At 35.6% G+C, this 27,225-nt stretch overlaps 1 protein-coding gene and 2 pseudogenes across 4 annotated transcripts in view; 1 reads left to right on the forward strand and 2 right to left on the reverse strand.

Moving 5' to 3' along the window:
- Window positions 1-2,209: 2,209 nt before the first annotated feature.
- LOC143904863 (ABC transporter G family member 20-like) overlaps window positions 2,210-27,225 on the forward strand; it is a 38,162-nt gene continuing 13,146 nt past the window's right edge. The window contains exons 1-7 of one of the 4 annotated variants that reach the window (XM_077419828.1): window positions 2,210-2,234; window positions 14,942-15,085; window positions 18,915-19,159; window positions 19,350-19,527; window positions 19,607-19,700; window positions 19,895-20,113; window positions 20,199-20,302. In XM_077419828.1, the coding sequence (XP_077275954.1) occupies window positions 14,982-15,085; window positions 18,915-19,159; window positions 19,350-19,527; window positions 19,607-19,700; window positions 19,895-20,113; window positions 20,199-20,302 (944 nt within the window). In that variant the 5' untranslated portion in view covers window positions 2,210-2,234; window positions 14,942-14,981. The other 3 variants (XM_077419824.1, XM_077419823.1, XM_077419825.1) reach the window with 3 other exon arrangements.
- Window positions 7,167-8,332, reverse strand: LOC143904869 (uncharacterized; annotated as a pseudogene).
- On the reverse strand, window positions 16,580-17,193 carry LOC143904827 (uncharacterized; annotated as a pseudogene).

Genomic DNA, 27,225 nt, shown 5'->3' on the forward strand with positions numbered 1-27,225 from the left:
TTTTTTATGGATTTTAGGATTATTTAAGTCTAGTGGACATTTATAAAAAAATTTATAATTTATTACGGTACTTAACATTCTGAAATTACTTTAAGTATTTTATAATTAATGAAATAAAATAAAATATTTATATAAAATATTTACGAGACAATATATATTATATATGTCCTGGATGTCTTTCGGATTTTCCGAGGATGTTCTTGGCTATCTGGAAAACAAATAAATGAAAATATCCCAGGATATCCTGGACATATTCAGGACGATCCTGAGGACGTCTTGTGCTATCTGGGATACAAATAGAACCCCATAAAGCACATAAACGTTAAATCAACATCCCAAAAATATTATTTTTCTAGATTTAAAAGAAGAGTCGGGTCCGAAGACTTGCGGATGTCGCGATTTTGCTTTGCCAGGGACCTGCTTATATTTGCTTCCAACAAAAATTTACTTACGAATTGGTCTTATCATTATGCGCCGCTTAGCGGCGTCGTTACGACCTAGTAAATATCTGTGGTAGACGTGTAGTGATACTTGGTAAATATCGATATGTGCTGGATAACATGTGGATATCTAATGGATATCTTTGATAGATATTTTGTGGATATGGATATGTGGATCACACATGGATATCTAATGGATATCTTTGCTGGCTATTTGAGAGATATGGATATTTTTACATTTATTATGATATCTATTAAATATCTATAATAGATATATATATATATATATATATATATATATATATGGATGTTATATGAATTATATGTAGATATCCATTGGATATTTATTAAATATTATGTTCTGTGTGTGTGTGTGTGTGTGTGTGTGTGTGTGTGTGTGTGTGTGTGTGTGCGTGCGTGCGTGCGTGCGTGCGTGCGTGCGTGCGTGCGTGCGTGCGTGCGTGCGTGCGTGCGTGCGTGCGTGCGTGCGTGCGTGCGTGCGTGCGTGCGTGCGTGCGTGCGTGCGTGCGTGCGTGCGTGCGTGCGTGCGTGCGTGCGTGCGTGCGTGCGTGCGTGCGTGCGTGCGTGCGGGCGGGCGGGCGGGCGGGCGGGCGGGCGTGCGTGCGTGCGTGCGTGCGTGCGTGCGTGCGTGCGTGCGTGCGTGCGTGCGTGCGTGCGTGCGTGCGTGCGTGCGTGCGTGTGTGTGTGGGAAGTGATATAAATCTAAAAATCCAACCTAAGTGATAGTAGCTTTAATTTCTTCTTAACAAATTATTATATCACAAAATTATGTTACCTAACTCAACCTAAGTGACATGTACTTCAAAGAAAAATGTGAAATCTTTAAATTGCGCCAATTGCAAAAAAATATTGCTTTAAAAAATAATTGGTGTAACTACTTTAAAAAAATAAAACCCAAGTAGTATATATCTTTGTGTTCCCATTCAAGGGTCTTCCTATTTCAAGTGGTAATAGCTTCTTAATTCTCCTTAACAAATTTATAACATTACAAATAATCATTTTAATAACAAAGAATTAGAGAGGTAACAGTACAAAGAAAAATATTTAATTAAAATAAAATAAATAATTTTTTCTTGTAAAAAAACTTGGCGATGTTTTTTTATTCCCATCGCATTCTTCCCTAAATTATGTTTGTTTTTTTATTTAATCAAAAATTTTAGTAGTAATGTTTAAATTTTAATGTTTAAATTTCGAAGTCTAGCCGGTTAGGTTGGATTTTTGCCATTTTTGGATTTATACATATCACTAATTTTGTGATATAAAATATACATAATAATACATAATACATGACCGTGTATTTAACTAACAAATACAAATACTCGTGAAAATGTGAAATAAGGCGCTCGTGTCGGTACCAGTAACAGGTCGAGCGCATGTATACCGACGGCGTTAGTAGATCTGTCGTCCGTCACGACAAAGTCACAGTTTTTGTTACGTCATTGACATATAGTATGGTCAGTATGGACTGCGCTCAGGTATAGAAAAATATGACCGGTAACTCACACCGGTCGAAGAAAAAAGGTAGCGACTGGTAGAGATTTAGAGATCAAGCTGTTTCATTCTATCCAGTAGCGTATATAGAAAAAGAGGGAACGAGGTAGAAGTCAACTCTACCGAACACTTTTTGAAGGCTTTCTTGTTGGGATTGCGTAGTCCATACTATATGTCGTTGTGTTACGTCGTCAAAAACAAGCGTTAGAAAACCATTAAGTGCGCAAAACTATCAGAGTGAACAATTAAGGAGTGCTGTGCTATTCGTGGGTTCTGAAAAAAGTTGGTAGTTTTGAGTATATATGACGTTACAAAACGATACAACAACAAAAAACACGTATGTTTTCATCTGTAACAGGCTCAAGAAAACTAGTCATAACAGTAAATTTTGCTGCTTATAATTAATACCTATATAATCTCCATACGCTTCTAGATGAGTGTGAGTTGCATTTGTACGAGTAAACGAAAGAATATTTGATGTATATGCTCGAGAGAAAACTCTAGTGACAAGGCTATTATTTTGGGATAGTCATTAACTGGAACATCGTGTGTTTTATATCGATTTTTACCGATATTATACCGATTTGTGACCACGGCTTCAAATTATATTTACTTACTTACTTATTCAATTATTGAGTAATTTTTTTATTAAATACAATAAAATATAGTTTATTCTAATAAGGTCACTTGACCATTCATTTAAACAGAAAACAGCAAATGTAATAATCCGATTATAGAGATCACTTAAGTACACGAAAAATCTGTTCTAAAGACATTTTTCATTATTTTGCGTGGAAATTATAACGAGAATGTTTTTTTCTATTTCCGAAAAAAAAGCAAAAAGTGTTGCGACAAGCCAAAAAAGCTACTCATATAAAAAATAATAGATCAAGCAAGAGAAATATAGATGTGAGAAATAATGTGCATAATGCATAATACTTTATTTTCCAACAAATGACTTCCAAAAGATAAACTTTGATATTCTACTTAAGATTACTACGAATAAAAGACAATTTCTTATTCTCTATTTATGAGTACTACAAATAAAACATTTATATAAAAATATAGCTTAACAACTCTCTTCTTATTATTGATGTTATATTCTTCCCCAATTTTTCAGTCTCTAAGTAGCGAGAAAAACCGACATTACTTCATTTAGGATCGAAAATTAATTTGTCGATCAATGAATGGCACATTTGATCTAATATACCGGTCACTGATATATATATATATATATATATATATATATATATATATATATATACAACCGGCGATCATTGATAAGGTCAAAATTAAATCAGGCAGTCACTGATGCATACATTTACATAGTCTGCAATTTCTCTTTTGATATTTATTAGATTATGTTTAAAACTCGAGTAAAACAAGTTTATTGATACAAAAATGATTAATCTTTAGTTTGGTATAATTGTTTCTTGACTTGAATCACTTATTTAGAGTACTTTTCTTTCTTATGAACTTATGCGAGAATCTTACATGGTCACAAGTAGGGGCATTTTACCCTTCGCTATACAGGAGAGATTACATACGAAAATGTGACAATTTAGCATCTCCGAAAGCACATTGATCTTACGTAAGATAGAAAACAACATTTTAAAATAGAAAAGTTATATTTTTTCTTATTTATTTTATGATTTGCAAATAATTGATTTATATCTCTCAGAATGTCTTCGAGTCTCATCCTATAATATCTACTTACGGCGCATGTTAAATTTTTCGCGAGTTTACCCTTGACCTTAGTCTCTAATATGCTGACTGCGTGTACATGGTAACCTTTGCAAACCACTCCTTTAACCAAATGCTCCGTCCAGACGTGGTGGCTAGGCGACGGAGCAGTCTCTATCACTAAAATTGACAATGGTTTCAACGCTGTCACGAGATCACCCATTAAAATACAATAAATAAGAAAAATGACACGACTTAACATTGTTGCGCAAAATTTCTCGTGGTCTCTCAATCAGATGCTAAAAATGTATCTGCATGCCTAGTGTAGCATTCCTTTCCTTCTCGTTTCGAGCATTTATCATAATATTACTTTATGTAACATTAACCTGGTAATATTGAGATTTTCTCGACAATTTAGTTGCACCGTAAATAGCTATTCCGTCATAAAAATAAGAGGAAAAAAGATATGCATAAATAGGTCATTAATAACATGTACATGTATATAGATATTGTGGATAGTACGCAGTATCTATTTATTTCCTACTACTATTATTGTTGAAATTGAATAACAACATTCCTATGTAGGATAATTATTCAATTAGTTGGTTACGTAATACGTGATTGAGGAGAGTTGCCGATGCGTACCACTTAAATCATTTTGTATTATATTTCCCATTTGGTATGCAAATAAACGTTGGAAATTGTAGCTTGATGTTTTAGGCACTTATCATTACATGTATAACGGTACCTTTTACCAATAACAAATTAATTTGTTATAAGTCTTTTTGTAACATGCTGCAAAAGGTACGATTTAGGGTCGCCTAAATTGAGTTAGGGTGTAATTTTTAGCGCAACATAAGCGTTTTTTTGATAGTAAAAAGTAATTTTTCTGATCTTTCGAAAATGTTTACTCTTTCATCGAGCTTTACTCTTGCAAATATATACCGGCAAGTGATTTTGATGGGAAATTCAATGCTCTATACGAATTTTGGGCAAAGTCGACACTACGCCGTTTTATCAGCTCCTAATAACAAACAATGTTTGTCATGCAGCTATGTGTCCCATGACAAATACGTGCGCACTACGCTGAGTGAGTGAGAGAGAGAGAGAGAGAGAGAGAGAGAGAGAGAGAGAGAGAGAGAGAGAGAGAGAGAGAGAGAAAGAGAGAGAGAGAGAGAGAAAGAGAGAGAGAGAGAAATGCTTAATCTTTATATATATTAGCCTTCTCGGCTATTTATATACATAAAATATATAGCACATTACAATCTCGCAACATTGTGTGTATAACGTCTTTTGACATTCTCTTAAATTTATCTACTCTATCACATTGCTTTACCTCTGTAGGTAAATCATTATACATATTAATATCTTTATAAAAAACACTCTTTTGTGCCTCACACGTTTTTTGCAACTGTACAGTTATATTACCCTTTTGTCTCGTTTCCCTCTGATTACTTTTACCTACTAAATCTAGCCTATTTTTCAACATATGTGGTAGATATAACCTCCTAATATCTTAAATATACATGTATTATAATATATTCTCTGTCTTATTGACATATATTGCAAGGCTTCCAGCATATGTTCCACTCTGGTGTTCCTTTTACACTGCAAAACTACTCGCATAGCTCTGTTCTGCGCCACTTGTAGTTTCTTAATTTGCGTCTCGCCCATTCCCACAATCACTGGTTGCACAATATTCAAAATGCGATGCAATCATCGCCTTATACACTATTTGTCTACTGTACGGTGTCAAGTAGTGACCTATTCTATTCAAAAAGCTAGTTTTTTTCCCTATCTTTTTTAACATATAATCACAATGTTCAGCAAAAGTGAGCTTATATACTATCAATCGTTACACCAAAATATTTTATTACTTCCACGCGTTCTAACACATCGCCATTCATACATGCTATTCTTATCTGTCCTCTAACTTCTTTTCTATTACTCCAAACAATCATATATTTTGTTTTTTCTACATTTAGCTTTAACTTATTTAAGTTCATCCATTTTCTTATATCTTATAAAATACATCATTCATCTTTTTATTAAGTTCCTCACTGGATTCTCTTATTACATAGATCAACGTATTATCCGCAAACAATTTCACATTACTACCCATCGGACATGCGTTAATTATATCATTAATATACAATATAAAAAGCAACGGACCTAACACCGACCCCTCCGGAACACCATGGTCTATTACCATTAGTTTGGAAAACTGACCATTAAATCTGACTTTTTGTGATCTGTTATTTAAATATGACTTTAACCAATCCCAAACCTTACCCCTTATCCCAATCTGATACAATTTATCTAATAACCTCCTTCTATCTACAGTCTCAAACGCTCTTTTTAAATCCATAAATATTACTCCCACTATTTTTCCTTCAGCAATCTCCAATTTCCATTCATCTACTGTTCCTTGTATTGCCGTCTCACATGAGTATGATTTTCTAAATCCAGATTGGTGCTCCGTGAGCACATTATTTGCCTCTAGATATTTTTCTATTTGATCTTTAACCACTAATTCTAAAATCTTTTCATTGTGACGTTGCGGCCCGCCGCTTCGTGGCAGCGCCCCGCCGCCGCCACAAGGCGCGGAAATTTGCGCCCAGGGACGAGCCAGAGAGGCGACGACGAAATCTCCAGAGGCCAAAAATCGATATCGTTTCCGCGTTTTGACTATTCTTTTATTTTCATGTGTAATTATAATGCGCGCGGCGCCTCACCCACACCACGGCGAGTCTTCGAGGGAGTACCGATAACGAGAGGGGTCCGGGAGGAAGAAGGACCGAGGAGGGGTGGCGAGAGTGGAAACTACATGGATCACGGGCGGCGAAAGCAACGCGGCAGGCGTGCGGCGAGTGATGCGCGAGACACTCTCTGGTCGTCCGTCGGCGAGTCCGAACGTTCTTCTTAAAATACGCGATAGCCATCCCGAGTCGGGAAAATCTGTTACGCTGCGACGATCCTCCGTACAAGGTGACGGCGAGGAGCCCTACGAGGAGACATCACATCGGTGAGGTTGCCCGCAGTAATTAATCTCGAGATGTAACGCCACGACGCCGCCCTCCGGGGCACGCTCTCGTCCGGGGAAACGTTGTAACACCACGACGCGTACGGTCCCTTGAGACCGCGTATCGAATGGCGATCGACAGCGAGAGCGGAGGGCCTCGGGATGGTATCGTGGCCGCGGAATTGAGATACAGACGCGATTGCGAGCCTCTGGAGATCGCGATAGATGTGTGGCGAAATCCGTTACTGCGAGTCCGTTTCGTATAACGTCCGCGCTCGTTATTGTGTTGCGTTCGGTCCTCATTACGTTGGGGACGTGGCTTACGCCACGATTCCTACTTGCGTTAGGCTTAGATAATTGGCGACAGAATTCTCGCGCGACTCCCGGCGTTGCGTTCACGCACTCCGAGCGTGAGGTATCGTCCTTTCGCGATCTTTCCTGCGAGATCTTATTTTCTAATTCCGTGATTATTTCGTGTTTACCGTGATGTTCCAGATTACTTGTAAGTTTGGCCATACTGTATCTCTCTGATCTAATCGCAGCGCCTTTTGCGCGTTACTATACGATAACGCAGTACTTCGTTCATTTTGGTGTCCGCGCTATTATTATTTTTTTTGTTTCATTTTTGACGCTCGCGCGATTGATTATATGAGTTGTCTGACTGACCGAAGCCGAATCGGCCTTTATTGTCTCACGCGCGAATTTCTAACAAATAAAGGTTATTTTGATTTGTTGATTGCTTGAGTTCGTGGCCTTATTTATGGCGTGTCACCCCGCCGAATATCGCGCCGCCCTTCATCACCCCCGCCCCAGCCCTTAGGTCGAACTAGCCGATTCCTCGCACATCCGCACGTCTCGCTTAGCGTCTCGTTTTGGGGTTTTCTTTCGCAATTTCGCGGACGCGCGTTGACGCGTCTGGCGCCCAACGGTAAATTCGTTTCGCGAAGTGTCGGAGGTGCGAATTTACACATTTTTCTTTCTTGACTTTGCAATCACTATCCTTATGATCCCCTGCTGCACATTTCGAACATGTTATCGGTCGTGTACAGTTTTTCGCTATGTGGTAAAATCCCCAACAATTGAAACATCTTTTAACGTTATTTAACATAGTTAGCAACATGGCATTTTCTTCATCCAATATTTATTTTCTCATTTTTTAACATTTCCACATGCGTTATCTCATCAACTTCAACTATTAGCATACCATTTTCCCTTTTAGCTCTGGTTTTATTAGTATTTCCATTCCGTCCTCTTCTACCTATCTTCTTCACAATTTTAATATAAAATCCTCTTCTTTCTTCATCCAAATAATTTTGTTTTATTATTATATCTATTATTTGACTCTCGTCACAATTTATTTCTTCTTCATCCAAATTGAAAATTTTTAATTTTGGCTGAGCACCTTTTGGCTCTATTATTTGGTACTTATCTCCCAGTTTACTCATAGCAGTTAATTTTAACTGTTGTAATTCTTGCTCGCTTTCACATCTCAGAATGAGTGCACCCTTTCCTCTTTTTCTCAGCTTTGATACACCTACTGCCATATTTTTAATATCAATGTTCTCCTTGACCACTTTTTTTGTTTTCTCACTCTCTTGTTGCTCTTTCGGTTTTATTATGATAAAATTTTCCTTTTTCTTCTTTTTGACCGCTTTGCAGTAACTACGCGGGGCATTTCCAGATGACATTACACTCCACATCTTCTTCATTTCTTCCAGTTCTTTCCTGTAGCCTTCTAATTCTTCTCTAACTATACTTGTTATTATACTCTTTATTTCATTTTTATGAATCATTTTATCACTAACTTTTCTCACCAACCAATCTATTTTAGTTTCCATGCTGGAATAACTAGAGAGAGAGAGAGAGAGAGAGAGAGAGAGAGAGAGAGAGAGAGAGAGATTTGTAAGATTGCCGATTAAACAACCACGTGAGAGAAAAATGATGAATCTCCGAAACGTAATACTATTAATAACAATGTGCATATATCTTAATGGGACTTTCAGAAATTATATATTAATTGCAGTTAAATTCACATTAACTGCCAATAATGAAAATTGAAAAAAAGTCATAGTCATTTAGTCATTTAGTCATTAGTCATTTAGTCATTTAGTCATTTTAGTCATTTAGTCATTTAGTCATAAAGATTTAGTCATAAAGATAAAATTACCCAGATAACATGCATGTCTTAAAGACGTCTTAAAAGAGACGTCTTCAAGACTTTCCGAATGGACGTCTAACAATTTTTTTCTATAAAACATTTTTTAGAACATTATAGATATTACATTAACTGCGTTCCAATATACATATAACGTGACGTACAATTGACGACAGAATAAAAGCAAATTTTTTTTAACATTTTTTCCAGAGAACACAATTAGATATTTCACTAAAAGACGTGTCTTATGTTTTTATAAGACGTCCAAGGCTAGGTTCAGGGAGCGCGCTTTTAGCGCTATGAGCGTGCTCTGTTCTCGTTCAACTTTTAGTAAGTAACAGAGATAGAATGACGTTGTCAGCGCTAATAGCGTCTCCCCGAACGCACCTCAAGTGTCTTTTAAACAAAAACGTATTGATAAGAAGAAAAATATGATTGAAGAGCTAGTGCTGCTTGAGAGATAAATCGGTATATATGAATAATTTAATATCAAGAGGCATGTGTCACACGCTAAGCGTCGCTAAGTATATTTACAATAGAGATCGCGGTTTTTTAAAAAAAGTTATGTAAGTATTAAATCATTGATATACCGGTGTATTAAATGATTCCAACTTCTGTCTTCTATTCTTCCTTTTGTTAACACGTTTTCAAACAGTTTTGCCTTAATTGTGTAGTTGTATGACATTAAATAATGCTAAATATCTGAGTGTCAAATTAGCTGGCTGTAAATATATTTACAGGCTATAACAGCGTTCCGGTACTCACTGCCAGTACTGAAAATCTGTAGTTTACTCGAATAAGTCACTTACACTATAGATTTTCAGAACGCAGTCTTAATTATATCTAAATTGGTCACGTCGTATTTTTAGGAATCATAACCTGATTCCTGTCAACTTTAACCGTTAATATCTCGCTTCGCGGGGCAGAGCGACACTTTTTCTGCCAGATTCGGTCGTTTCGTGCAAAAACGCGTCTATTAAGCCCAAGTTGAACGAAATCGGTGAGGAGGCCACTATTCTTCAGATTTACCATAATTTTTTTTCTTTATCACAAGTCATTGTACATCTCATTACATTACATGTTATTACAAGCCAAAATGCAACTGCATGAGTTTTTGGCAATAACTCACGATAGGGAAAAATTAATAAATTATTTAATTGAAACTAATTTGATAAGTAGTGAAATACATTGTCCAAAGTGCAATAACAATTTAAAAATAAACAAAAGCAACTTTTTGTTTATAAAATGTTGCAAAAAGTATTTTATGAAAGAAATAAGCATTAAAAATGTGTGAAAAAACAATGTGCTTTTAAAGCAAGTGCAAAACTTGAACCTTGGTTTAGCAAGTCTAAATTGAGCTTGAAAACGGTATGCAGAATGACTGCACATTTTATCATGTTAAGACCTCCTCGACAAGACTTCTTGTTTAACGATCAATTTAAAATTTCTTGTTATTCGGTTGTTGATTAGGTTTATTTTTGCCGAGAAGTAAGTATAACTTAATACAATTACCGGATCGACTCTCTTATTGCCAATTTCTTTTGTTGTTTCTTATTAAAATACATTTAATACATTAAATATATTAATATATTAATGTTATTATGTTGAGTATTAGTATATTGATATGTTACATATTTGTAAAATTTATAATATAAAAAATGCTATAATGAGGAATAAGACCAATATACGAGCATTAATCGATGTAACAATAAATTCAAATAATATCTAGTTTTATTGAAATATTAATATGACGTTTTGTACCGTACTCGAACTTCATCAGAATTGTCAATAAGCGAAATTAAGTGCTATATAACATATATAGATGTCAAAACGCAATCGATTAACTATAGAGACATACTGCAATCACAAAGTCAAAAAACTAAAAATATAGAACGCTTTCTTCTGAGATCTGTCATCTTTCATTAAATTTTCGTATTTTTGAGTATATCGTCGTCTTGTGGAGACCCATGCAAGTCAATCATTTTAGATAGTACCATGCATTTCTGGACTATATCTTAGTGGCAACTGGATAAATATACTTAAATTAGATAATTTAATATTGATTCACTAATTATATGAAACAAGACTGAATTGTTTATACTTGGCAATTTCTTTTATTTTTAGGTCTTAATGAAAACCCTAAGTTTGCGACCTCGGCAAAATGCAAATTGCAAAAAAGCTCTCCGTTTTCCTCTGCTATAACCCATAAACTATTTATCTGAGAAAAAAGTGTTTCAAACAAAAGTTGTAGAAAATTTTATGCTCTACAACGTTGTACTAAACACTTTTGCTCTAAATTGCAGTGGAAACGAGATATTTGTGAAAAACCGAATTTTGACGCCATTTTCTCAAAATGGCAGCGCGAGCGGCAGCTTACCGAGGTCGCAAACTTGGGGTTTTTATTAAGACCCCAAAATAAACAAAATTGCCAAATATAAAAACAATCCTTGACCTTTTGCATCAAAACGCCTTTTTTGTCTCCATTGACTGGGCTATGAGTTAAATGATTAAAAAAGATAATAGAAATTGAGTTTTTATAGAACTAGTTAGAAGAGGATTATACTTTTTTAAAACAGAAAATAATTGGTATATTAAAAAGTCTCTATAAATACAAAGTATAAATACAAAGTCAAATAATGGTACATAAATATGTTTTTTTTATGCTGTAATATTTTTTTATTATAAACGTTTATTGATATTTATTTTATTGATTACTTTTTCGTGGATTAAAATTAAAATCTAATATTTCTTCAAAGTACCTATATATATAAGTACCGGACGTTTGTCTGTCTGTCTGACCGCGAACTACTCATTCGTTAGTTGACCGAATTTGTACCAAGGGTACATGAAATAGAGGTAGAATTTCCCGGGGAGTGCCATAAAGTTTATAGTTTTTTGGTTACCGATTTTCTGGAAACCGGTTTTTTTAATTTTTTCAATTTTTGGTGAAATAATTGGCCGAATCTTAAAGAATTATATATGAAGTAGGGGTAGAATTTTCCGGGGAATGCTATAAAGTATATAGTTTTTTGTTACCAATTTTTTTGGAAACCGGTTACAAAATTTTTTCAATTTTTTGGAAATTAATTGACCGAATCTTAAAAAAAAATATTAAGTAGGGGTAGAATTTCCCGGGGATTGCCATAAAGTGTATAATTTTTCGTTACCAATCTTTGGGGAAATCGGTATCAGAAAATTTTTCAATTTTTCGGAAATTAATTGACCGAATCTCAAACAATTATATATGAAGTAGAGGTAAAATTTTCTGGGGAGTGCTATAAAGTGTATTATTTTTTGTTACCAATCTTTTTGGAAACCAGTTACAAAATTTTTTCAATTTCTCGGAAAATAATTGAATATTAAAGAATTACTGTATATGAAATAAAGGTAGAATTTCCCCGGGATTGCTATAAAGTGTACAATTTTTTGTTACCAATTTTTTTGGGAACCGGTTACAAATTTTTTCCAATTTTTCGGGAATTAATTGACTAAATCTTAAAAAATTATATATGAAATAGGAGTCGTGTCAAAATTTTTTTAATTTTTGGAGGATGTTTAATTTTTTATTAATGGATAATTTTTCATTAATGAATTGATTTTCTTGAAACTGGTTACGAAATTTTTCTAATTTTTCTAAAGAAATTTACGATTTTTGTTTAAGAAAATGTACGTGATTGTTCTAATTTCCTCAAATTTTGAGATATTAGCTAAATTTTTTTAAAGATAATTTTTTGTTATTTTTTTAAAAACAATGCCCAAATTTTTCTAATTTTTCGGGAATGGCAAAGACGTGTATAATTTTTCATAATCGATTTTTTGGAAACCGGTTTCAAAATTTTTTTATTTTTTGAAAATGGCTACGATGAGTTTATAGAAAAATTGCTAATAATAAAGGGGTTTCCGATTTCTGCTCCAATTTCCGTAAATTTTGAGATATCAAGCTGAGTTTTTTAATATGGATAATTTTTATAGATAATTTTTTGTTACCGATTTTTGTGGAAACCGGTTACAAAATTTTTCAAATTTCTTGGAAGTTAATTGACCGAATTTCAAAGAATTATATATGAAATAAAGGTAGAATTTCCTGGGGTTTGCTATAAATGTATAATTTTTTGTTACCGATCTTTTGGGAAACCGGTTACGAAATTTTTTCAATTTTTTGGGAATTAATTGACCGAATCTTAAAGAATTACATATAAAATAAAGGTAAAATTTTCCGGGAATTGCTATAAAGTGTATAATTTTTTGTTACCGATTTGTTTGGAAACCGATTACAAAATTTTTCAAATTTTTCGGGAATTAATTGACCAAATCTTAAAGAATTATATATAAAATAGGAGTTAAATGTCAAATTTTTTTTAATTTTTAGAGGTTAAGTTTAATTTTTTATTAATGGATAATTTTTCATTAAAAATTAATTTTCTTGAAACCTGTGCCAAAATTTTTTTCATTTTCTGATGAATTCAGAAAAAAAATAAAATGGAAGAAAATGAAAGAGAGTTAGTAATGGCGGGTCAACGGAGGATGAAAACGCGCGAGGCGCGAGCAAAAATAAAATTTAATGATTTTAATATAAGGGATTACATTTTTGAAATATTTGACAATATGCTAATCTGCATCTATAATATTATCTATTATTTTTTATTTTTTAAAAAAGAATTTGAAGATGTAGGTTAAAGTATAAGGAGAAAGAATATTAAAGGTGCTCCTAATTGGGTTCTCAAGTAAAATTTTTTTATTAAGCGGTATCCATAATTAATGTAGAGAATCTAAGCCGATTTTTAGTACTTTTTGAATTAAAAAAAAAACCCAAATTTGAGAAAGTTATAGCTTTCTAAAGTTTCTTTGATGACGGCAACTTCGAAAGATTTTGCAACAACATTATGACGTCACGCACATTTTCGTGTACTATATTTTCTTCAATTTTGAAGATATTGCAAAAATTCAAAAAGTTTACAAAGAAAGTATGCCATGATCTATCAAAATATACTGTTAGGTAAAAGTCGGTTGAAGACCGAATTAATGAGTGAGTTTTGGGAAAGGGGAATAGATTTTGAGCCCGCGCGAAGCGGGTTCGTCAAAAATCATCTAAAACAAAAAAATCAAACAGGAAATAAAAATAGATACTATTATCTTTGGCGTATCTTAAAAATTGCTACGTTGAGTTCAAGCGCCCGCCATTTTGTAAAAAATCGATATTTTTAAAATCGGCTATGATACACCAAAGATAATATCTATTTTTATTTTCTGTTTGATTTTTTGTTTTAGATGCTTTTTGACAAAGCGCCGCTGGGTACCGTGTTTTTTACAGCACTCCGTAGAAAAACCGACTCCAGTACTCCGTAAATTTGCAACATTTTTTAATAAAAAAAATTTAAAACATTTTTGAAAGTTATCTTATCTTATCTTTTTTTTGTTTCTAGGTGTATATTCCCCCTTAATGTAAATGTTAAGATTTCATGTAGAAACTTTTCTGAAATTGCATTTAAATATGTAAATCGTTATCATACAATTATGATCTGTCAAATTTTTCTCCCAAAACATTTTTTTAATAAATTTTGGCCATGTATTTGCATTTTCAACTACGTCTTGTACCGCAAGCCAAAGATTATTATTTATTTGTTCAATTGATTAAGCCGCATATCTTCAAGATTAATCGTGATATAATTAAAATAAGGCGCCAGACTATTAGGAGAGATTGATGCCGTTGTACTGCACTATTACTGTAATTTCTTGCACTTTTACGTCAATGCGCATGGTTATGTGCGTCTACATCATGTCGGTACGACAGATATCCTAACCACGCAACTGTCAACTTTGGTACTCAATAACTTCTTTTCTAATTGAGAGCGACAATTTTAACTTATAGATTCATGTTTTACGTACCAAAATACACAAAATTGTGAAGTTTCAGCCAAATCGGTGAGAAAACCCCTCTCCTTCATAATTACCATAACTTTTAGTTGTCCCCAATGGAAACGTTTTTTCCAGAGTAAACAAAATGTTCCCAAAAAATTCTTTTTTATTAAAAATTAATAAGATGTCAGTAAAATAATATTTTTTTACTTAAAAAAAAAACCAGTCATTCAACGACGCTTTTAAATCATACAAGAAAAAAAAATGTTACAGTTTGCTCATCGAACAGTCACAGTCATCATCATTTCGCAGAATGATGCAACAAGAGGCGGTAGTAGTAAGGAACGCTATTAAGCGTTATGGAAAAGGACAGCCGGTGCTCGACGGTCTGAATATGACGGTTTCACGGGGTTCCATGTAAGTAACCATTATTTATCATGTCAATGCAAAAGATTTAATCGTTTTTGCTATCAATTTCCGCTTTGATTAAAATTGTAAACAAACAATCCGAGTTTTTCAAAAAAATCGAGAAGATACTCCCTAGGGAGAGAAAGCAATGCAACAAAGATTGCATTAATAATTAATACTCGTGATTACTTGCGCGATTTTTAATGTCATTCAGCAAACCTATATACAGCATATTTTTTGCGGTAACCTGATACTAATTTCTTCATCCTTCGATATATGTTGGAAATTGCTTCAAACTGTCGTCACGCACTTTTCCGCATACATTTACCTATTGCTTAAATTATCGTTGCTTGCAAAATGCACGAGAAGATAATTGTATAAATTTTTAACAAATATTTAAATAAGAAAATATTTCGGAACCTATCAAAATTATTAGAATATTATTTAAAATTTGTGTTTAATTTCTAAGGTAATTTTATTTATATATACATGGTTGTGTAGTAACGCTTCTCTAATCGCTAGCCAAATACTCGTTAATAATTCGTTAGGATTAGGGCTTATGTGAGAAAATAAAAATGTGTTAGTGTTAGCGTTGTGTAACATTAGACACATACGCGCGCACACATATGCACAAATCTCAAGGTGCACTAAAAAATTAATAGACGGACTTGATTCTCGATTCATATAATTTCCGAGCCGAAATAAGATTCTTATTTCAATGTATGGGTAATCTGTAAAACTCGATATGTTCAATAACAATTTATAAGACTATATATAACTATTAGTGACCTTAGTCATATAACGACTACACGTGTCGACTTGTCAAAAAATATATGTTTTCTAGTAAATAAATCTCAAAATTCTCACATCGCATTCTCTTTCAATTCTCTTTTTATCTGAAATTAAAGTGTCCTGGTAATAATTTCTGATGCTTTTGTCGATATTTCCACAGATCTAGCCGTTAGCAAGATGACCGCTTCTAGAATCTCATCTATCACTGAGCCGCTGTCTGATTTTATCTACATTCTCTTATTAAAATAATTATGTTTGTCAGCAATTTTTTTTGTTAATATTTGTCTATTTCTTTTATTACATTTCTCGTTTTTATTCAAAGGAACGAAAAGTGTTCTTCGAGTCTTCAGGATGTCTTTTATGTTTATCAAGGATCCATACATAGCATCCGTTCTCATAAGTTTTTGTTGATCAGTCTCTTGCAACGTGTCTATAGCATTCTCACTTGACGAAATTGAGAAAACACTTTCCAGTTAACTAAACCGTTCTCCATTTTTCTTGTCGTGAGAAATACCTATTTTTTTCAACTTCAACAAAGTTTCGTTTTTTACAAGATTTTTATTCCTAAGTGCTTTATTTTAGAAAAGAATGTACTATTAATGATAAAATTATTATCGGACACGTTAAATTTTCGATTAATTTGAATTTTAACAGTAATGGGAATTTTACTCTTGATATCATCTTTGTTACGTTTTAATAATTCCGGATGATTCATAACATGTGTTTCTTCTGTAGGTGTGATGTAATTACTCCGTGTATTTTTCCAAGATTTATCTTCATTTTTTTTTCAGTCTTGTTAGTTTCATTAAGATTTCCTTTATTCTGTTCAGTTAAGGTTTCTTCTTCAATTTAAATTTTTAGTGTTTTTTCAGTGTTCGAAATAATGTCGCTTCTATCTTCCGGAATATATTTAGTGTCTTTCGATTCCCCGTGCTGTTGGTTATCTGCTAAATTGTCTAAAATAAGTTCAACTTGTCTTTGTAAATTCAAGAGTCTCCATTTTGAGATGTAATCGAGATTATCGTGCAATTGTCGCCATTTTATATAAAACGATTTGATTAGCCAGAATATAGCGTGTTGAACTGACTTGGCGAACTCAAGAGACAATTCATTTCTTGAGAGAAATATCTCTATTTCCAATGCAAATTCGGGGTTAAAGAGCATCTAAAACAATAAAAAATTGTTTTTATCAAGACTCATTTTGAATCCTGACATTCTTAGAGTACATGACGCAAAATTTCATAGTCAATTGAATTCTGATGAGTTAGTTTCTCATTGTAGTTATTACGTTCTTGCGTTATCAGTAATGTCACGCGCGGCAAAATATTTTTAATATGTCACTTCCAGCCTGTATAAAAAATGTAAAGATTAATTATTCAAGCAAATAAAAAATTAAAATGACAAAAATTCACATGACAATTCAATTTTTTGATATTGCTAATTCACGATATTGGAGAGTTAAATCTGGAAAAGTCTATTAATTTGTTTATGAAACATGTCGTAATGCCGTGTTCTTTGTGAAATCAGTGTTATACACGATTTGGAGAAAAGTGTGGTTCCTTCGGTAAAGATTTTCTTATGTACCTATATAGATTATTCGTCACGTTAACTTCGAAATCACTTTATCAAAATTTATCTCTAAAAAAGATCAGATTTATTAATTAGAAATGTTCCTCTACTAACAAATTCCTTAAATATCAAAAGTTAATTATTTTCTTAACAAAAACACCGAGATCTCCATTTATTATAAATCTAATTCCTTCATTGCATCAATCTTTGTAACATTACATTTTGAATAAAAAATTTCTTAAAATAAAAAGCATCTAAAATTAATTGAAAAATATATTTTTATTATTTATTCTCTGAAGTTTAACCCGACAAAAACTTTTCTTCTTTGGCCGCTTATAACTCGAAAATTATTTGATACGTCGATGTTTTCGCTAAGTAAAAATTTATTGTAAATTGACCAAAAAATTTGTTATTAAAAGTATGTTTAGTGATTGCACCTAAACATCCTGAATATTAGAAACAATTAAGTCAATTTACTGAAATACCTAATCCTGTTTAAGATCAATTTCGCCATTAATCTCGATAACTTTTCTTCCTAGATTGATTCAAATAAACCCGCGGTTTTTCCATTCCTTGTAATTTTTCGATCAACTCATCAAGATCATCGTTAACGTTCGATTCGCTCGCGTGCAGATCGATCAACATCGTGTTGTCACGTATCATTGGTATCGATCTTTGGACCGGCAAGAAAACGAAAACTCCTCCCGCGAGTAACAGGATCGCGATGATACTAATGATCAACATGCCGCAGCGAGACTGAAGCGAATCGCGGGTTTGCTTGATGATTTCATCGAGTTGCACAATAGCGATCTATCATCTTTTGTCCTTCATATCGCGATTTCGCGACAATCGCACAGTGGTGCCTAAGAGAGCTCTTTGCAATTTCTTAATTATTTCGGAGAATGGAATAATCGATTTGTCACTCTTAACTGACATTTTGAGATAAGTATATAGATATTTAGAATATATTAAGGGAGGTTTACATGGGCATGTTAACATTAGATAGGTACAGTTAAATATTTTCCACTTTTCCTCAAAATTCTAAGGTCTTCGTATTACGTTATATCGGACGCATATTGACGTCGCACAAATATATCTGATCTTTCTTTGGACAAATTTTCGAAAATTCAGATTCCATTCACCTATCACTGTGTGTTGTTAGTAGTAGACCGCTAATTGCTTTTGCCAACGAGTGATCGAATGTCGTGAGATTGTGTCCAACACTTTATTAACTAGTCGCGCCTGCCATCCATCGAGACTAATTACAATACCTCGAGGGAAACCATAAATCGCCATTGTTTTTCGATAAAGTGCGAACGTGGGTAGATATAACTTAGCAGATAAGTCGGAATTTCAAAATGAATCCATACTGGAGAACGATTACGAATCCGTTTATCGTGAGATTAAAGGACATATTCGCCGTTTTATGTGTTCGAATGTGTCGTACAAACAAAAGTAAAATCTTTCCTTAAAACAGATACGGACTGTTGGGGGCCAGTGGATGCGGCAAGACCACGTTGCTGACCTGCATCGTCGGGGTTCGTTATCTCGACAACGGAGAGGTGTGGGTCTTGGGGGGAAATCCGGGTGGCAAAGGCTCCGGAATTCCTGGGCCTCAAGTGGGTTACATGCCGCAGGATATCTCTTTGGTCGGAGAGTTCACCATGAGCGATGCCCTTTATTACTTCGGCAGGATCAACGGACTTGACAATGAGGAGATCGGTAGGACATAGAATGTATATATGAAAAGCACTTGCAGTCGTTGCACGCGAAACATCGCGTAAATTCTGAGAAGTTTCAGTTTTATTTTTAAATAAACGTTTTTCCTATTTCTATTTTAAATTATTCATAAGGTATTTCACTATAAAGTTATTTTGAAACAACTATAGCTTTTTCTTCTATTATTTTTAAGAGACAAAACAGAGGTTTTTTTCGAAGTTGCTTCAACTACCCCCAGCAGATCATCTGGTGAAGAATATGAGTGGAGGTCAACAAAGAAGGGTTTCTTTTGCCGCCGCATTGATTCACAGTCCCGAGCTTCTGATTCTAGACGAACCCACTGTGGGCTTGGATCCAATTTTGAGAGAGAAGCAAGTAGATTTTGCTTTTTTTTAAGTGCGATGAGCAAAGAATAATAAGAAAATGTTTGGACGTATCTTTTCTTTGCAGCATTTGGGCTTACCTAATCGAAATTACGCAAAAGGAAGGCATCACTGTGCTGATCACGACGCATTATATCGAGGAGACTAAAAATGCTAGTAAAGTGAGTCTCCATTAGTCTTTTCATTAAATTAGTCTTGATAATATCTATATAAAAAAATTGCTAGAAAAACATCCTAAAGCTCTTGAAACGAGAATTACTTAGAAAAATTTTTTTGTGATCAATGACACACACACACACACACACACACATAAATTTAATCGTGCTTCATATTGTGTATCTTCAATGCTACGCAGATCGGTTTAATGAGATGTGGTAAATTGTTGGCGGAATCGCCGCCTCAGAAATTACTGGAGCAATTTCAATGCTCATTCTTGGAGGAGGCTTTCCTGAAACTATGCAAGGGTCAGAATGATGCGATCATCTTGAATGAGACTCAGGAATCTAAGGCGGAAGATACCGGTAGCGGCAGCGAGCTGATGAATCAAGACCAAGATAAATACAAACAAACAAAAGTATATATAAAATTATGTTCTCGTTTTTATTTAAAATTTTGTAAATCTGTATTATTTTACAACACAAATAAACCGAATTGTTAAGGGAAACTCGGAATACAAAACGGTTTCGAGACGTAAAGTTTCGCGATCGAAAAGGTTTAAAGCTCTACTGGCGAAGAACGGCATCCAATTTCTTCGTTATTACGCGTAAGTACTTAACTTATCAGTAACTCAGAAGAGATGCACTTATCAACAAAATAAAATTGCAATTGTTTCAATTCCGAATGTTGCCATTTTTGTACATAATTTTAATTCCCGAAAAATTTTTATGTCATAACATAAAATAAATTCGGAATTAATATTTTGTCTAGACATAATTTTAATTCTGCATTTTCAATTATAGCTTATTAATAATTTGATGAATTATAAGTATGTCTAGACATAATTTTAATTCTGCATTTTCAATTATAGCTTATTAATAATTCGATGAGTTATAAGTATGTCTAGACATAATAATAATTTCATTTCTTTGAGTATCAATTTAATTTGGTAAAATTTTTATGATGGTATTAAGGTAAAGGTACCAATACCCGGACATACTTATATCCGAACACCTTTATTATTTATAAGTATAACGCAAATTATAATCAAAGATAAAAGTATTATTTCGTGTAGTTCGAAATTTTAGTTATAATATCCAAACGTTTATTTCCATAAATTTATATTTTTTTAAAGGTATCCAGACAAAGGTACGTGTCCAGGTATTGGTACATTTCCTACGTTTAAGTGTCCGGGTATTGGTACCTTTATATTTACTTTAAATAGCAAAACGGCGTGCCGCATACGCAAAAAATTATCATTCTAGTGCTAAGAAACTCAGTTTTCTCTTCTTTTAAATAACGATGATCTTTACAAAGAATGTTTTCTTGATAATATTATTTAAAATAATAAATAATATTTCAAATTCTAATTATTTAATTTTTTAATTAAGAATATAAAATTAAAACAAAAATTCTTATTATTTTGACTTTTTTCGATAAAATATTATAATGTTCTTTAAATAAGTATAAATTCTTTTTTCGAGTACGTGATAATGACTTCTTATAAAATTTGTAACGAATACATTTTAAATTGTTTGCTGCGGATCAGCTTAAATCGCCTTAAGTGATCCTTATATCTCACTTAGCACAGTGCAGAAAAAAAGGCAACGAACATAATTTTATTAATCTAACTTAATAAGTATATATACCGTGCACATTCTATCCTTGGTTCTATATTGGTACTTGTGATGTTCTTGGTATTTACTGCGAAATATTATCAGTACATACTACGAACTGGAAAAAGGCAGACATAAAAATCTTTTCAGTTTGTCCACAGTATATCGCAGTACGTATCTTGAATGTTTTGAGAATATACGCAATATACTGCTGCGATATTCTTCGAACGTTCTCAGTATCTACATGTGCTGTATGGGGCCTTATATGATACTCTATCGATTAAAAAAAATGCATCTCGATATCTCAAAAATTACAGTTAGAGCATAAACAAACAACAAAACCCACACCCACACCCACACCCACACCCACACCCACACCCACACCCACACCCACACCCACACGCACACGCACACGCACACGCACACGCACACGCACACGCACACGCACACGCACACGCACACGCACACGCACACGCACACGCACACGCACACGCACACGCACACGCACACGCACACGCACACGCACACGCACACGCACACGCACACACACACACACACACACTAGCTGCGGATCATCAAGGAATTACAAGTTTAAATGCCATAGTTATTATTTTAAAAACAATAAAGTAACGCAATTTTTAATATAAATTTAGTATTGCAAAGAAAAGTAGGAAATATATACCGAATAAATTTTTACTGTACACCATAGTAAAAATTAACTCTTTCCACTTTAAAATATAGTTTGAGCATAATTTGAGCAAAAGTTACTTTATTTATATGATAAAAAGCAGTGTGTATTTCCATAGTAAAAATTACATCAAAGTCATATAAACCTTTCAAATTCGGTAACTCGTTGTTAAAAACTCGAGGGGAAAGAGAAACCCGGGAAAAAAAGATTATATATAATCTATATTGTTGCGCTCGCCGGGTCTCTCACTCTTTCACAAGCACTCGCGGCGCGCACTCCGTCACTCTCACAGAAATAAAGAAAAACTCGTTGTGTTATTTCCGAAAGGAACTTCTTTAATAAATGGCTCGATAATACAGGGAGCTCGGGATGACACGTCCGAACGTGACGGTATCCCAGCTAAATCTGAACATCAGGTATAAACAACATCTGGTAGAAAATCAATATTTAATTGAACATCGGGCAATCAACATTTCTAAACAGGCGTTACTAAGGGCGATTCGCATCTTGACGAAAGTCGGCCCGTTGCACGCTTCAGCTCGGAGTCAGGGAAGTATACCGGGCAGCGCGCACGCAACACTGCCCCCCTTCTTCAGATTGTCGTCCCGACAATCAGAGAGGCAGCTTGCTAAAATTCTTTGGAGACTGCTCCTTGGACGGTTTCCTGCCCTACCCTGGGCTGCTGCCTCAGGTTACCGGGCTCCGTCCATTCCTCGTCTCCGGGTTTTCTCAAGGCCTCTTCTTATAGAGCTGGCCAGGCTCCACGCGAAGATCCTGCTCAACCCCGGGCTTCGCCGCCGGTGTTCCTCTTCCCTCTTGAGTCTTGCGTGCTTGGGTCTTCTTTCTTCGGGATCAGAGGGGGATAGCTTCCGTGGACCCATCGCTCTAAGAGCACTCTGTCCCCTGTCTCGGCATTCGCCCTCAGTCTCACGGGAAAACCACGGTCAAAAACCGTGAGAGAGACAGTGTGAAAAATTTCTCAGGAGCAACTTCTTCAGTTCCCCTGTCGCCATGCCTTCAAATCGATGTTGGAATCTGTAACACAACATTTTTAAACGCAGAAAAATTGAACAAAGAACATACAATAAACGATTAGAGTACGGGCTCAGACTCATGTCGAAATAAACTAACACTTCCTAATAATTGAAAAACTACTCTCTTTCCTGAAAAAGAGCCAAACGATCTGCGTGAACTATTTTATTCTTTCGACGAGGAGATTCCTGGATACAATACACGACATCGCTAAGCTTCTTTATTACCACCCATGGTCCTTCCCAAGGACTTTGCGATTTCGGGGCCTTTCCCAAAGTTCGTTGAGGATTATAGAACCAGACTTTTTGTCCCGGTTCAAAAAGGACTCGCCTAGAACGTCGATCATACCAAGATTTTACGTTCTTGGATCTAATTTGAAGACGTTGTCTGGCAAACTGATGGATTAGATCCAATCTTTCCCTTAGATTGGATATATATTCTACCTCTCCGTCTTCTCTTTCTGTTAATAAAGGAGGGCTTCCCCTAAGAAGATCTAAAGGCAAACGTAGATCTTGTCCTAGATACATTTCCGCCGGAGTCACTCCAGTGGCTTCATGTTTAGAAGAGCGAAAAACTAGTAAGTATAAAGGAATCCACCGATCCCAATCCTTCTGATTTCCACAAATAAATTTCGCTAAATAGTCTAAGATAGTACGGTGCTGTCGCTCGACCTGTCCATCTGATTGCGGATGAAGAGGGGTGGTTCATGTTTTTCTAATTCCCATTAGGGAAGTCATTTCTTGAAAAAGTCGAGATTCAAAGTTTTTTCCTTGGTCCGTATGTAATTCCAAGGGCACCCCATGTCGAGAAAAGACTTGATCCACCAAGGATCTTGCTACCGTACTGGCCCTCTTATTTTTAAGAGGCATAGCCTCTGGCCATCTAGTGAAACTGTCGACTACAACTAACAGATATTTATTCCCGTCCAAAGAAGTAGGCAAAAGACCTAAAATATCTACCTGTATCCTTTCGAAGGGAGCTCCAACGTTGTATATTTGTAAGGAAGATTTTCCTTTACCAATGGGGCCTTTCCTAGCGACACAAATTTTGCAAGTAGCACACCATCTTTCTACATCCTTCTTACAAGTGGCCCAGTAAAAACGTTTTCGGATCTTCTGTAACGTCTTATTTATACCAAAATGTCCACCGGTAGGAGAACTATGGGCCTCATTTAAAATTTCTTGTATCCTTTGTTGTGGAGCGACAATCTGAAAGATGTTCTTCTGCAAATTCGGAGAGAGCCACTTTTTATACAAAACGCCGTCCACCATGGACAACATTTCCCAATGGGTCCAATAGATTTTTAGGGATGGCTCTCCAGAAGAGATCTCCTGCCAATCTGGTCGTCTTCCAGCTTCTTTGGCTTGAATAATTTTCGAAACAATCGGATCTTGAAGCTGAGCGGAACGCCATTCCTGAAGGTTTTCTTCAACGAAAACTATACGTCCACAAGTCTTTTCCTCAGATTCTTCGTTGAGCTCTATCTTTGCACAGTAACGACAGGACGTCTCCAAACACGGACGTCTCGACAATCCATCCGCATTGCCATGAGCTTTTCCGCTTCGATAATAGACGTCAAAATCGTACTGCTGCAAACGCTCTAACCATCTGGCCAATTGCCCTTCCAAATTCCGGAAAGACATCAACCATCTCAAAGAAACATGATCCGTTCTCACTAGGAACTTCCTTCCATATAAATAGTGGCAAAAAGATTTTACTGAGTCTACCACTGCTAATAACTCTCGCCTGGTGACGCAATAATTTCGTTCAGTTTTGCTCAACACTCGGCTAAAATAAGCGATCACTCTTTCTTCCTTCCCCTGAAACTGAGAAAGCACCGCCCCAATACCATGATTCGAAGCGTCGGTGTCTAAGATAAATTGTCCTTCTCCTGAAGGAAAAGCTAAAATAGGGGGGGAAGTCAAAACACGTTTTAAATTATCAAATGCCTTTTGGCATTCAGAAGTCCAAGCAAATTTATTATTTTCCTCCGTCAGCCTGTACAAAGGCTTAGCCAAAATAGAAAAACCTTTGACAAATCTCCTATAATACGAGCAAAAACCAAGAAAACTTCGCACATGTTTCCGTGTTTTCGGAAGCGGCCATTGTTTAACAGAAGAAATCTTATCCGGGTCTGTTGCAACACCCTTAGCAGATATAACATGACCAAGGTACTTTACTTCTCTTTTAAGAAAAACACACTTCTTAGGATTGACCTTTAAATTAGCATTCTGTAAACGAAGGAAAACTTCCCTTAAATTATTCATCATTTCTTCAAAACTTTTTCCGAAAACAATAATATCGTCCAAATATACAAAGCAAATTTTAGAAATTAATTCTTTCAAAACCTTTTCCATAAGACGTTCAAAAGTAGCAGGGGCGTTGCAAAGACCAAACGGCATTACCGTGAATTGCCACAAACCATTTCCGCAAGAGAAAGCAGTCTTTTCGCGATCCTTAGGATCTAATCTTACCTGCCAATATCCACTTTTTAAGTCAATAGTACAAAACCACGAATTCCCCGCTAAACAATCCAAAATATTGTCAATCCTTGGAAGAGGGAAGGAATCTTTCTTTGTTACGGCATTTACCCTCCGATAATCCACACAAAACCGTATAGAGCCATCCTTCTTTTTTACTAGAACAACCGGAGAAACCCAAGGGCTGCTTGATTCCTCAATTACTTTTTGGTCTTTCATCTCTTCCAAAATTTTATTTACTTCCGTTCGTAGATGAAGGGGAATTCGGCGAGGTACCTGCTTAATAGGGCGAGAATCACACAATTCTATGGTATGACATAATACATCACAATTCCCGGCAATAATATTTTCGGAAAAGACATGATAAAATTCTTTCAAGAAATAAAAAAAAACAAGTTTCTGTGCAGGATCTAAATGTGAAGATCCTTGTTCAAAAATTGGGAGAAGAGCAGGACAGTCCTCTATTCGAGAACAAATTAGTCCGTGCTCACCCTTCACACTCTTCGTCAAACCGAGAGTGTTTTCGAAAAATCCTTCAAAAACTTCCGCTTTTTCAAGGAAATCAATACCGAGAATACATTCATCGTTAATATCCGCGACATAAAAGGGCATTTCAAAATTAAATTTGCCCAAAGAAATCGCGGCTAATACACGAGAAATTACCGGCACCCTCTCACCGGTAGGATACCTCAAATTACAAAAATCAAGTGGAATCTGTCTGAAATTCACCGATAATCTCACATTTAAAACTGAGACATCTGAGCCCGTATCTATCCTAAAAGTACAAGGTTTATTATTTAACAATCCGTCCATACAATAATGCTTGCGCGGATCTATACCACCGAGACGGCGTATAACATTTGACGCGCAAACGGGGGCCCGGGCTTCGTCTGTCGAGCCAGCCCCGATCAACCCGACAGAAGCTAGTTTTCCTGCTTCTGTGCGGGGCACTCAGAACGGAAGTGTCCGGTCGCCCCACATCCCCAACACTCTTTTGTTTTTCGGCGTTCATTTCCCTTTTGCTGTTTAAAAGGTTTCTTCGTCTCCGAAGCCTCTTTTTGGCCGGAATGAGATTCTCCCGGCGTAGCGTCTCTTTTTCCCGAAAAACAATTCTGATTTATAAATTTTAGCGTCTTCGAACGCTCGATTGCTATTTTAAGAGACGCTACTCCCTCAACCTGAAGGGTGCGCTTCACGAAACCGTCGGACAACGCGGCGACGAATTGTGAGCTCGCGATTTTATCGCGAACTTCATGCGAACATTCGGGGTACGCCTTTTGCGACAATCTCTCCAGATCTGCACCCAGCGTTGCGAAATCTTCGCCCGGACGCTGTCTTCGGTTGGTAAATTGGAGATAATAGTTTTGTGTAAGTTCGCTTTCCCCGAAACGCAGCTCCAATTTCGCCTTTAACTCCGCGTAAAAGAGGGATTCAATCCCGTCGGCAAAAGAATCAAGCAATGAACGCGCTTTCCCACGTAAACACGATGCCAATACGATGGCCTTTTCCGTCTCATTCCACTTATTCGCGACAGCGATGAGCGAGAATTGCGAAAGAAATTCGCGTAACGGCGCGGTCCCGTCGTAAGTATCGGGCTTCAATTTAATGCCGCGAAAGATTTGATCCCCGGACGCGTCTATACTCGCGCCCGTCTCTCGCGTCGCGCTACTCGCGTTTTCGCCCGAAGCAAAATTATTGGAGGGACTTAGCTGTG

Source organism: Temnothorax americanus, unplaced genomic scaffold, assembly GCF_048541705.1.
Source record: "Temnothorax americanus isolate GAGA-0224 unplaced genomic scaffold, ASM4854170v1 Scaffold59, whole genome shotgun sequence".
Lineage (NCBI taxonomy): Eukaryota > Metazoa > Arthropoda > Insecta > Hymenoptera > Formicidae > Temnothorax > Temnothorax americanus.